The 13586-nt window shown below is 38.2% G+C and overlaps 1 protein-coding gene across 2 annotated transcripts in view; it reads left to right on the plus strand.

Annotated features, from left to right (window-relative positions):
- RABGAP1L (RAB GTPase activating protein 1-like) overlaps positions 1 to 13586 on the plus strand; it is a 680557-nt gene that overhangs the window by 371241 nt on the left and 295730 nt on the right. For both annotated transcript variants that reach the window (XM_010850085.1, XM_010850086.1), the window contains exon 14: positions 11755 to 11829. In XM_010850085.1, coding sequence (XP_010848387.1) covers positions 11755 to 11829 — 75 coding nt within the window. The remainder of the gene's footprint in view (positions 1 to 11754; positions 11830 to 13586) is intronic.

A 13586-nucleotide genomic window follows, 5' to 3' on the forward strand; every position in this document is an offset into this window, starting at 1 on the left:
AGCATATTCAAAAGCAGAGACATTACTTTGCCAACAAAGGTCCATCTAGTCAAGGCTATGGTTTTTCCAGTGGTCATGTATGGATGTGAGAGTTGGACTGTGAAGAAGGCTGAGCGCCGAAGAATTGATGCTTTTGAACTGTGGTGTTGGAGATGACTCTTGAGAGTCCCTTGGACTGCGAAGAGATCCAACCAGTCCATTCTGAAGGAGATCAGCCCTGGGATTTATTTGGAAGGAATGATGCTGAAGCTGAAACTCCAGTACTTTGGCCACCTCATGCGAAGGGTTGACTCATTGGAAAAGACTCTGATGCTGGGAGGGATTGGGGGCAAGAGGAGAAGGGGACAACAGTAGATGAGATGGCTGGATGGCATCACTGACTCGATGGACATGAGTCTGAGTGAACTCCGGGAGTTGGTGATGGACAGGGAGGCCTGGCGTGCTGTGATTCATGGGGTCGCAAAGAGTTGGACATGACTGAGCGACTGATCTGATCTGAACCCAGCAATCAATGATTTTAGAGTTATTGTCCTGGTCACTGTAGTTAGGGACTAATTTTCTGATTCCAGCTAATCTGATAACCTAGCTATATTATGTTCATGGTAAAACACATGCTGAGTTTCACAGAAAATAGTGGTTAATGAGTGGTTCATTACTGGGGACTACTGGTACTGAATAGTAAAGAAACAAATAAAAATATGTCAGTGATAATATTTTAAAGGTTTGCATGAAAAGGAATTTGATCAGGAAATTGAGTACTGAAAATTTTTAATAAAATATTGATTTATAATCAAATTTTAAAACTTCAAATTGTATGTGGGGCTACATTCACATTAAGTTTTCATTTACTTGATTGTTCTAATGTTTGTGGTCCTTCATAAAACTAATAATTTATTATTCCAATCAATAACAGTATTGGTTTTATTAATTATAAATGCTTTGTATTGATTAACTTTTTGTAGACTTCTTCAGAAATAAACAAGTTCAACTTAATTTTGGATATGCCTGTGTGTTTATACATGTGTGTGTCCAAAAGGATGTGTAACTTCAAGAATATATGTAGACATGGATAAATATATTTATCAATACGCACATACACAGAGTTGATCCTCGTTATTCATTGATTCCATATTTTCAGATTCACCTACTTGCTAGGATTTGTTTGTAACCTCACAATTGATACTTTTGGTGCTTTTGTAGTCATTACTGATGTGCCTGTGCACAATGTCTGAGTTGCTTGATGAGTGAAGACCTGCCGAGTCCAGATGCAGCTAGGTTATGCTCTGCCTTCTTGCCTCAGCTTTCATACTACACACCAGTGTGTTTTTTTCAGTGTAGTTATTACTTCGTTTTTGTGCTTCTGGTGATTTTGTTGTTGGTGATTTTGCTGTTTAAAGTGTTCCCCACGTGTTGTGCTGAAGTGCAACCTGTTTTGCTAAGCATCAGAAGGCTGTGATGTGCCTCTGGAGGAAATACATGTGTTAGATCAACTTCATTCAGGCGTGAGCGAAACGCTGTTGGCTGTGATTTCACCATTAATGAGTCAATAAATATTTTAAAAGGTGTATTTAAGTAGAAACACATGTAACACAAGGTTGTATATTGATCAGTTGCTGAAAGTGTTGTGACCAGAGGCTTGCAGAAGCCTAAGACACTGTATCCCCTAGGGATAGGAATTGAGTATATGCTCGATTCAGTGTTTGAAGAAACTTCATGGAGCATAACTAGGGTAAGTAATGAGAATCAGCCATACATGTACAGTTTTCTCCGAGAAAAGCAGTTTTCATTAGTTGTCTGTTTTACTATTTGAATCATTATATTAAACTCCAGCTCAGTGTGTCTTTCATAAATTTATATCCTAGAGATGTCACCCAAATTGAAATCTTAACATAAACCAGTGCTGTGTTCCATTCAGTGTAATAAGTCATTTTTTAAAACTTTAATTAAATTTTAAAAATTATGAAACATGTCATATTTTTAAAATTTATCAAATTTTAAAAATTATGAAATATTTTAAAATATATTCAAATTTTAAAATTATGAAATGTATCATACATTCAAATGAGTAAACATAATTTGTATTTATGATTTTGAAAAATTAATAATAGAAGCAGCATCCCTGTAGATACAATTTAGGAAATATATCATTATCAATATTTTTGAATATTCCCAGGTGCTCTTCTCAGATTCAGTGTTCCCTCACCAGAGTCAACCACAGTCCTAAACTTTGTGTTAGCATTCCTCCTCTTTAGCTAAAGCTCTCTCTGTGATTTGTTTCTGAACATTCATTGATTACATAGCAGAAAGAAAACTTTGTGTTTTATCATTAGGTCTTTCTTTTGCTCACGTGAACTGTACCACATACGTCACAGTCACTGAGATCTAGAGACTGTATACCGACAGTTGCTAAGGCCTTGGGCTCTGCAGCAGGTCTTAGTTTGTAGACTGGAGCTGCCTGAGTCTGGCCTGCTGCTTACTAACTGGGTGACCTTGCACAAGTTGTTTACTTTTACTTTCCCTCAGTTTTTTCTTCTATAAAATGGGGATATTAAGAGTGCTTAGCTCAGAGCGTTGTTGTAAGGGTTAAATAAATTACTTACATATCCCAGGTAGCTTAGCTGGTAAAGAATCCTCCTGCAATACAGGAGACCCTGGTTTGATTCCTGGGTTGGGATGATCCCCTGGAGAAGGGATAGGCTACCCACTCCAGTGTTCTTGGGCTTCCCTGGTAGCTCAGATCGTAAAAAATCTGCCTGCAATGCAGGAGACCTGGGTTGAATCGCTGGGTTGGGAAGACCCCCTGGAGGAGGGCATGGCAACCCACTCCAGTATTCTTGCTTGGAGAATCCCCATGGACAGAGGAGCCTGGTAGGCTGCAGTCCATGGGGTTGCAAAGAGTTGGATACGACTGAGCATCTAAGCACCACAACACAAAATCTGGAAAAATAGTAGTTATTAATAAATGTTACTGGTTATTTGTTAGAAAAATTAATGCTGAAGAATTATTTGAAAAGCCACTTATATTCTTGTGCTATATTAAGTAATCTTTTCTTTAAATGTTATTCTACTTTTAGACAACCATGTTTTTTAATGATTTTGTCACTTTGTGACCTCTTTTCATTTAGCTTATTGTAGCGTTACTTAAAATAGTATTTCTTCGGTATCTCTTTTTTTGTCTCAGATTGTGTGAGATCAGATCTCTTTTTAGTTTGTAAGTGAATTTATTCTACATATTTTATATTTGGATTTTTCTCCATAGCATACTCATTTAAGGGCTACTGAGCAATAATTCAGAGGCTGATTTGTTTATCTGTTTGTTTTGGTCTCATGTTGGCAGAAGTTCATTGTAGTGATAGACTTAACAGTTTATCTAATATTAATAAATGAAAAATGGCTTTACATAAATGTCAAGCTCCTATTAAAGTAGGGAAATCTGAGTTAGTATTTCCTGTTCTCAGAGCTATATTAAATTGTGAGACAATTCAGTATTTAGGTTAGAGTTTAGAGAAACACTTAACATGTCATGGTTAAAACCAATAAACTTAACTACTGTCTATTGATAGCCAGTAAGTCAGCAACTACATCAGTACTCTAGTAGTATCGAGAAGCTGAATGGGACTGTGTTTTATTCCTTTTTAGTTTAATTCCTTTTTGCATGCCCACATAGCAGCCTTTCTGTTTTGTTAAAGAGAATCTTATGATTTCATTCTTCCTGTGAGTCTGAATTTCCTTCATCTTGATCTGTAAGTGTGATTGTTTGATAAAATAGTGCAGTAGGTTCCACATTTCTGAGACAAAAGAGGAACACCATTCTATATTTTCTGTATCAATCTGATAAAGACATGTGAGTGAGAGTGTTTGGGGAGTAACAGGTTGTGGATAAGGCTTTAGACAATCTAGCTCTAAGACTAAAAACTTTCCTTTAGGATTTTAAAATAATTCAAGAACAGTAATGGTTATTGTGTATTTTGGATTGACAAAGAAAGTCTTACTACCCTTGGAAAATTATTTTCAAAGTTAGCATCTCTATCTACATAACAGTTACTCACAATGCAAAAAAAAAAAAATCAAGTATTTTCCATATTTTTTTCTATTAATTTTTAATAATTTATTTTTAATTGGAGGATAATTAACTTTAAAATGTTGTGTTGGTTTCTGCCATACCATAGCGTGAAACAGCCATAAGTATATATATCTCTCCTTTCTCTTGAGCCTCTCTCCCACTCTACTCCCCCATCCCATTCCTCTAGGTCATCGCTGAGCACCAGGCTGAGCTCCTTGAGTTATACAGCAACTTCCCACTAGCTAGCTATTTCACGCATGGTAGTATATATATTCCAATGCTGCTGGTGCTGCTGCTGCTGCTAAGTCGCTTCAGTCGTATCCGACTCTGTGCGACCCCATAGACAGCAGCCCACTAGGCTCCGCCATCCCTGAGATTCTCCAGGCAAGAACACTGGAGTGGGTTGCCATTTCCTTCTCCAATGCTACTCTCTCAATTTTTACCAACCTCTCCTTCCCCCACCATACTGATTTTAATAAGGAGAACTTAAATTATATGTACGTGTTAGCACCAACATGATTAAGCTTTAACAGCTATCTATGTTTTCATGTCTAAGTTGTAGCTTGTAGTCAGTATGTTAATAAACACGCATATTACATAAAGAAATGAAAACTTCTCCTTCCCTAAACCCAGAAGTTATGGACTTAAAAATATTAAGCTGACCTTGATCAGACCGTCTTTTCTTTTTTCTTGAGAGTATGCAATGTGATTTTCCATGTCTATTGAACCCCAAGGCAAATCAGAAGATGGACCCTCTTATCTTACATGGATCCAAACACATAAATGTCTAAGAAGAATAGTTCTGCACACAGTCTAAGTGAACGTCTTAGCCTGTTACTATTACAGGAACACCACTCACTGAGGGGCTTAAACATTTACTACTCAGAGTCCTTGAGGCGGGGAAGCCTTGGTCACGGTGCTGGCAATTTTCAGTGTCTGGTGAGGACTCACTTCCTGGTTCATAGATGGCCATCTCCTTGCTGTGTCCACAAGTAGCAGAAGAAGTATGGGAGTGCTCTTGAATCTTCTTCATAAGAATAGTAATACCATTCATGAGAGCTCTACCTCAGGACCTAATCAACTCTAAATGGTTCCACCTTGAAATAACCATTACTTTGGGGGTTCAAAATACGAATTCTGAGAGAACACAGTCTCCAGCAGTGATAAAATAAAGGTATAATGTATGTAGGCTCTGTATTTGAGAAGATTTGGGTTCAGATCCTGGCTTTAACTGTTTGACCTTGCCCAGGTTAATTACCTTCTCTCAATATCACTTTTGTCATCTCACAGGCTTTGTGAGGATTGATTGAGAATGTGGGAAAGCATTTAGTACAGTGTCTGACATCGTCTGCCTTTGACATGCAGCATGTCTGAAGAATCTCAGTATTCTTCCTTCAAGAATGTGAGACCAAGCTTGCAGCAATTCAGGTCACATCCTCTTCTATAAGACTAAGACAGTAGCACCTTGTCTAAGATGCTTCCCTTGCCTTTATCTCCATTCCTTGCAGTATGGTTTGGTTACGCACCCTTTCCCTCTGGTTGGAATTCATCTCACTGTGTACTTTCTCATTGTACGCGCTGAGTTCTTCTATAAGATTCTGAGCTAAGGAACATGGACCATATATTTTCATCCTTGTGTCTACCTCAGCACAATGTTTGATTATATAATAGATACTCAGTAAATAGTGACTTGCTGACTGAATATATAAAATTCCCTTGGGACCCCAGCCAGAAGAGTAGTCTGTAGTCCAAATCAGAGTGAAGAGAGTATAGGAACAATATTTTCCCCCCGAAAGTTACAAAGTATTTTCAAATACACAGAAAAGCTCAAAGAATTGTACAGTGAACATCCATAAATCTATCACCTAGATTCTATAATTAATATTTTATTACCTCTTTTATCAGATGTCTCTTGTAGTAGACAAGTAGATCTCTTGTAGTAGACAAGATATCTCTTGCAAGTAGTAGATCCATCTACTCTTGCATTCAATTAATTAATCCATCTTAATACTTTAAAGTATCTTGGAGTATTAAAGGTGCTGGTTTAGGCATTTGGGGTAGGTCAGGCCTTGGGCTGTGGCAGTTTGCTTGTGGTCTGAGGCCCAGAAGGCTTCTGAAGCACTGGAGCAGGCACTGGAGTGGTCTTCAGGAAGCTGGCCAGCCTCCCATGCAGTTTACAAACCACAGTCTGAGTCCTGCTTCAGGAGCAAGCAAATGTGCTCATGCTTCTCACAAGTGGAGTCCCGTCTTCACACAGCCCTCCTGTTAGTCCCGTTGTCCCTCCAACTATCCACTGGGCTTATCTTCCCTGTGTTGGTCCCCAGGGTTGGGGCACCAGTATGTGGCTCAAATCATTCACTCCCTGGGAGGATCTCTTTCCTGTATAATTTCCATTTTCCTCTGAGTCTGCTCCCAGGGGCACAGGTCTGATCACTTCTCTTCCCTTCCTACTTGATTCTGTGTGGGTCTTTCTTACAGTCTTGGTTGTACAGTAGTCTTTCTACCAATCTCCAGTTAGTTTTCAGTGAGAACTGTTCCGCATATAGGTGTATTTTTTGATGTGTTTGTGGGAGAGGTGAGAATCCTCCATTGTCATCTCCTCTCCACTTGGGCATGTTCCCAATGACCATTCATAGATATTTCTCTGTGATGTATCTTTTCAGATCTTCAGTACATTTTTAAATTGGGTTTTTTAATATCAAGTTAGAGGAGTTCTTTATATATTCTGTTCAAGACTTTGTTTAGATACATTTGCAAATATTTTCCCAGTCCGTAGTTTAACTGTTTTCTTAATGGTATCTTTTTATCAGTGTTGTTGTTGTTCAGTCACCCAGTCATGTCCAACTCTTTGCAACCCCATGGACTGCAGCACACCAGGCCTCCCTGCCCCTCATCATCTCCTGAAGTTGCCCAAGTTCATGTTGATTGCATCAGTGACGCCATCCAGCCATCTCATCCTCTGACACCCTCTTCTCCTTCTGCCTTTAATCTTTCCCAGCATCAGGGACTTTTCCAATGAGTCATCTGTTCTCATCAGATGACCAAAATCCTGGAGCTTCAGCTTCAGTCCTTCCAGTGAATATTCAGGGTTGATCTCCCTTAAGACTGACTGGTTTGATCTCCTTGCTGTCCAAGGGACTTTCAGGAGTTTTCTCCAGCACCACAGTTCAAAGGCATCAATTCTTTAGCATTCTGCTTCTTTTTGGTCCAGCTCTCACAACCGTATGTGACCACTGGAAAGACCATAACCTTGACTGTATGGACCTTTGTCAGCAGAGTCATGTCTCTGGTTTTCATTTTCTAAATTTTGCTAATGTCTATTGTATTCATTAATTTTTTTAATAGTTAATAACTTCTGTGCCCTGGCTAAGAAACCTTTGCCTTTACCAAGTTACAAAGATGTTCTGTCTTTTCCCTGAGTAGCTTTATAATTTTACTTTTATATTTAGGAGTATGTTATATCTAGAATTAATTTTTTCATATGAAATAAAGTTAGGGATAAAGGTTCATTAATTTCCCCCATATGGATTCCAATTGTTTGAGCACATTTATTGAAACAATTTCTATAGATTTACATTTTTACATATGTAAAAATTTCTCCTTTCCTCACTGTTATCTTGGTAACCTTGTTGCCATTAAATGACTATATGAGGGTGGCTCTACTTCTAGACTTCTTATTCTGTTTTATTTATTAGTCTATACTTGTATCAGTTTTACATTGTCTTGGATATTGTACTTTTACACTAGGCGTGGTAAAGGCTTCTCTTCTGTTACTTTTCCCCTAGCATTTCTACTCTTGCTTTCTAGCTGTTACAGTCATCCTAGTCTGTTCTCTGATTCTTCAAGCCAGTAAGTCTATAGTTTAATATCCAAGTTTTATCCTTCCATTGTGGCACCACTGGCACATGACCTCCAACAAAAGCCATAAAGAATGAGAATTTTACCCAGTGTCATCACCTTCTTCCAAGTTTATTCTCCCCTCCAGTTTCTTCCTCCTGCTTTTTGCTCAGTGCTTTCAGATAGTTGTTTTATACATTTTGTCTGTATATAGATTAAATTTGTTACCAGACAGAAGGTTGGTTCAATAACCTCCTCCATTATAGTAGTGCTGTTCAGTTGGTTTCTGAAAGTCAGTTTGAGCAGGCATCTGGCCAGGGAAGCAGTTACAGTGAGAGGTGGGACAAGGCGGTATGGTGCTAAAGAGAGGCAAGTTTAAAATGGAGGGAACAGATTTGGTTCAGCTCAGTTAGAGAAGGCTTAGACTAAACCCGAAGAGTGCTTGGAAGAACTCCAGGGGAAAGAACGTACTAGAACATTGTGTTTTTCAAACTGTGAATCATAAAATCGATTTAGTAGGTGGCCTCTGAAAAGTCATTTTTGTTGCTAACCTAATCCAAAGCCATAACACAATTAGAAAGTAAGATCGATACACTGCTGATATGTACTTTTATCCTCAGCTTTCCAGTTAGAGACTAGTTTGTGGGGTCTCAATGAATTCATCCCTCCTCTGGTGGACTCTGGACCCTTGTTTTATGTTGGACTTCTGTTGTAACACAAATGTGCATGTACATAGCAACACTTCTCAGTAACTGTTAAATATATAAAGATGGATCAAACATTTGTCAAAATTATGTCAGGGCTGATGAAGCATGATTGACTTTAGAAATCCCCAGTTTTAAGGAATCCTCAGCTTAGACTATCTTTTATGGGAAAGGGAAGCCTTGGTAATATATGTGACATGATATCTTATCAAGAAATCTCAGAGTTCCTTGTTCATGGAAAAAGAAGTAATGGAGAGCCATCAGGGATGCACTAAATAAGGATAGTATTAGAACCTCTCCCCTCTTTCTTTGTTAATTGTTCCTCTTCTTTTCTCTCTGTAATCCTTCTACACACACACACACACACCCCCAGCCCAACCCACCCCGATCCATAAGCTCTGGATAAAAGTACAAATAAGGACTCATAAATAAAACTATATAAATCAAAGAAAATTAAATAAGTAAAGGATGGTAATCCATCTTTCAGTTTTTATAATTAGGCCAAGCTTGGGAAACTGGTTATAATGAAGAAAAGCTTCTTTAAAATTCATTAGGAAATGATTCGGTGATCTAATTTTTCTCTCATTAGATGAGGGCATGATAATGTCATCATTGGCAGAAGGTTAAAAGATAACAACAGTTCTTCAAAAGGCACCATTAAAACAATAAAAAGGCAGACCATGCACTGGGAGAAAATATCGGTAATACATATGTCAGATAATGATTCTGTCAACAGAATGTATGAAGAGTTTTCATGAATCGACAGTGATAAGATAAGCAACTGAATTAAACAAATGAACAAGAACTCAAAGAGATATCCTCAAAAGAAGGTATATCAGTTGCCTAAAAACACATTATAATACATTCTGTGTCATTAGCCATCAGAGAGATTTAAGTCAAAAGCACAGGAATTAATAAAAGGAAAAAGACTGGCAATATAAAGTATTGACAAGAATGTGAGCAATGAGTACTCTTATATTTTGCTGATGTGGAGGCAATAGCTGAACAATCACTTTGCAAAATAATCTGGCAATATCTTAGAAAGTTAAACATACACTTAGCATTTGAACCTTGAACCTCCACTCCTAGGTATTTACCCAAGGGAAATGAAAACCTATATACACAAAAGGCCTTGTGTATACAAACCAGTTTTACTTTGTACTAGCCCCAGTCTGGGGGGAAAAAACCCATATGTTCATCAGAGGGAGACTGGATAGACCAATTGTGGTATATTTATACAGTGGACTACTACTCAGTAGTGAAAGTGGATGATTTACTGATGCTTTCAACAACATTGAAGGCTCTCAGAAACATTATGCTGAGTGAAGGAAGTCAGACACAAAAGAGTATATATTAATCCATTTATATGAAATTCTTCTAAAATGCAAAGCTAATAATTGTGAAAAAAATCAGCTCACTGGTAGCCTAGGGTGGAGGTGGTTTGACTTCAGAGAGTCATGAGGGACATTCTAGAATGCTATAAATATTCTATAATGATGGAATTACATGAATGACTCAACTTATTTAAGGAACTGTGAAATTAAAAGGTATGCATTTCATTGAATATATGCTATATTTCAATAAAGATTTTTTAATAATAAAAAAGAATTCTAGTCCTTATACTCTGACTACCTTGGCATAAGGGAGATATGATAACTGTTCCTGTTTATCTTTGATAATCATTGCCCTGGACAGAGAGAATTTTTATACTTATAAAATCACAGTGCATTGTATTATATTAAGTACATTAAATGGAGATGCCTTCACTAAAATGAAGTACCACAGATAGGTAGGATACATGGAATGGGGTACATGTCCAGGATTTAAACAGCACAATTGGGGTTGTTTGTATTTTAAAAATAAAGGGGGGAGCACCTGAATTATTTTTTTGTTGTTGTGCTAAACCAGGGGTCAGTAAACTGTAGCTATAGCCCACACTGTCTACCTTTGTACTACCCTGGAATCATAAATGGTTTTTATATTGTAAAGGGTTATATGAGAAAAGAAAAACAATGTACAACAGATATGTATGTGTCCCTCAAAGTCAGAGAACATGTAGTGGCTAGAAAGGGTGATCTGAGGGGGGAGTCTATTAGGTTATGATACCTGTACTACAAGGTTCCCCCATATAGTGCATTAGTGGGTAATTTTGGGGGGAGTCTATTAGGTCATGGTATCTGTACTACAGGGCTCCCCCATATAGTACATTAGTGGGTGATTTTGGGGGAGAGTTTATTAGGTCATGGTATCTGTACTACAGGGCTCCCCCATATAGTACATTAGTGGGTGATTTTGGGGGGAGTCTATTAGGTTATGATATCTGTACTACAGGGTTTCCCCATATAGTGCATTAGTGGGTGATTTTGGGGGAGAGTCTATTAGGTTATGGTGTCTGTACTACAGGGCTCCCCATATAGTGCATTAGTGGGTGATTTGGGGGGGAGTCTATTAGGTTATGATATCTGTACTACAGGGTTTCCCCATATAGTGCATTAGTGGGTGATTTTGGGGGAGAGTCTATTAGGTTATGGTGTCTGTACTACAGGGCTCCCCATATAGTGCATTAGTGGGTGATTTGGGGGGGAGTCTATTAGGTTATGATATCTGTACTACAGGGTTTCCCCATATAGTGCATTAGTGGGTGATTTTGGGGGAGAGTCTATTAGGTCATGGTGTCTGTACTACAGGGCTCCCCCATATAGTGCATTAGTGGGTGATTTTGGGCGAGAGTCTATTAGGTCATGGTGTCTGTACTACAGGGCTCCCCCATGTAGTGCATTAGAATTCCCGCATCAACTGCAGAACCCTTCTACCCTCCTCCACATTTTGCACTTGCCTCCCATAGTCTTGTCTGCCTGACCACAAACCATAATGGATCTTTAAAAATTAATTTAGGTGCTCTGAGCATCTTTTTATTCCAGATTCTAAAGATGAACCTGGGGATAATGGCCATCTAGAATTGCTTTAGGAAATGTGCAGCCTCTTTGAAGGATTCCACTGTGCTAATGGCTTGCACATTCAAGATGAGGGATCAGTGAAATTGTGGTGGACAGGCCAGGGATAAGAACAAGTGGCAGCTTGATGTGAACTAGCACTTAGGTTAAAATCTGTGAATGTTTATAATATTTCTTTCCTCTCATCTTTTTCTAGGCCTACTCTGTCTATGACGAAGACATTGGGTACTGTCAAGGACAGTCTTTTCTTGCTGCTGTATTGCTGCTGCATGTAAGTAATTTTCCATGTGATAAATGGCACGGTACTGCCAAATTCATTTTATTTTCTGCTTTTTTTTTTTTCCCTCCCTTCCTATTCTCCATTTACTTGATGGAGATTATACATGGCATATCTTTTTAAACCTGTACTTTTGGTGAGAAAATAAGAGATCTGATGTCAAGAACAGGACAGTTAGTTTCTCAATAGAATTAATTTTGCGGGCTGGTAGGGAATACATTGCCTATTTGGAGTTATTTTTAACTAGAACCCACTAGGATTGAGGAAGTCCATGTATCTGCCCAAATGTGAGCAGGACCAGGAGCATCATGAAGGAATGTGACAAGGAAGTCTTTTATCTCTTCTGTGATTTATTTTTGTACATTCTCTTTCCTCTTAGTCACCTTCATTTGACAGAACATTTATTGAGGATCAGTTGTCAGTACTGGGCTAAGACGTGGGATTACAAATATGAATAATTTATTGTTTGTGTTCTCAAAGGCCTTATGGGCTGGAATTGGGGCACAGGTAATGTAGGCACATACCTATTATTTTAACTCTCTCTCTGTATCTGCATTGTTTTTGTGATGGTCAGTATAGAAGACTTACGGTGTGCTAGGTGAAAGCAATGCAGAGAGTAAGAGGAGAGCGGAGAGTTTTCAGAAAGGACTTTCTAGAGGAGGTGGTAGCTTTGCCAAGACATAAATGAGGCTGGGGGGCGGAGACAAGATGGATAAGAGAAGGAGTAGAGATTGCTACGTGAGCAAATGTATGGCAAAACAAAGGGCACAATATATAAAAGGAACAGTGAATGACAGTTTCTGTATCATTGCTGTAGAAGGTGTATGGAGAGAAAGAGATGTGAGATGAAAATGGTCACATGGGCAGGGAAAAAATTATAAAGACTTCTTAAGATGAAGAAATGTAGGCTTTATAGAGGCTTTGTTCTGTACCTAATGAGGAGCCACAATCAGTTTGAAGCAAGGGAAAGACAACCAGATGTTCATTTTACATATATTCGTATATCCACGTAGAGGATGGAACTGAAAAGAAGCATGTAATAGCAGAGATACCCGTTAGGAAATATCAGTCTAAATGAAAGATATTGAGACTTAGAGAAAAAGAAAGAATGAAACATTTTTCTGGAGGCAAAATTGGTAGGTTTCATGGATGGATTGACAAAGGAAAAGTCAAAAGTAGCATGTCTTGTTTCATCGCTTAAGCAACTGGGTAAATTATGGTATTTTGAGCTGAGGTAGAAAACACGTCCATTGAGAATGAATGGAAGAAAAACGGTTAGGAGTTGATGATTAATTTAGTTTTAAATTTGGAAAGGGAGGGTATTTGAGGGCCATCTGAGTAGCTGTCCAGCAGCCAGCTGTATACTGGAGACTGACTCTGGGGAGAAATCAAAGCTGAAATGATGAGAGTGGATCAGATCATTTCAGAAAAATAAGTAGAAGAAGAAAAACAGAATAGAACCCAGGAATGCCAATTATTTAAAGCGCTGATGAGGAAGAGGGATCTTTGAAGAGTTTCTTGATTTTCACCAGAGAAGCAGCATTGTATAATGTCAGATGCAGCAAAGAGAACCAAGTTTAAAACAAAAGGATTTTTTTTTACGGTTTGCATTCTGAAAATGAAGAACAATTATAGTAGATTCATGGTCCTAATTCTGATCATTTGACTTTAATGAAAAAAATAACATACTGTTGTTCTATTGTGATTATTCACTCTAACTTTGATTTCAATTTCTTTCTCTGTGGTTATCA

The sequence above is a fragment of the Bison bison genome, unplaced genomic scaffold (genome assembly GCF_000754665.1).
Source record: "Bison bison bison isolate TAMUID 2011002044 unplaced genomic scaffold, Bison_UMD1.0 scf7180017864289, whole genome shotgun sequence".
NCBI lineage: Eukaryota > Metazoa > Chordata > Mammalia > Artiodactyla > Bovidae > Bison > Bison bison.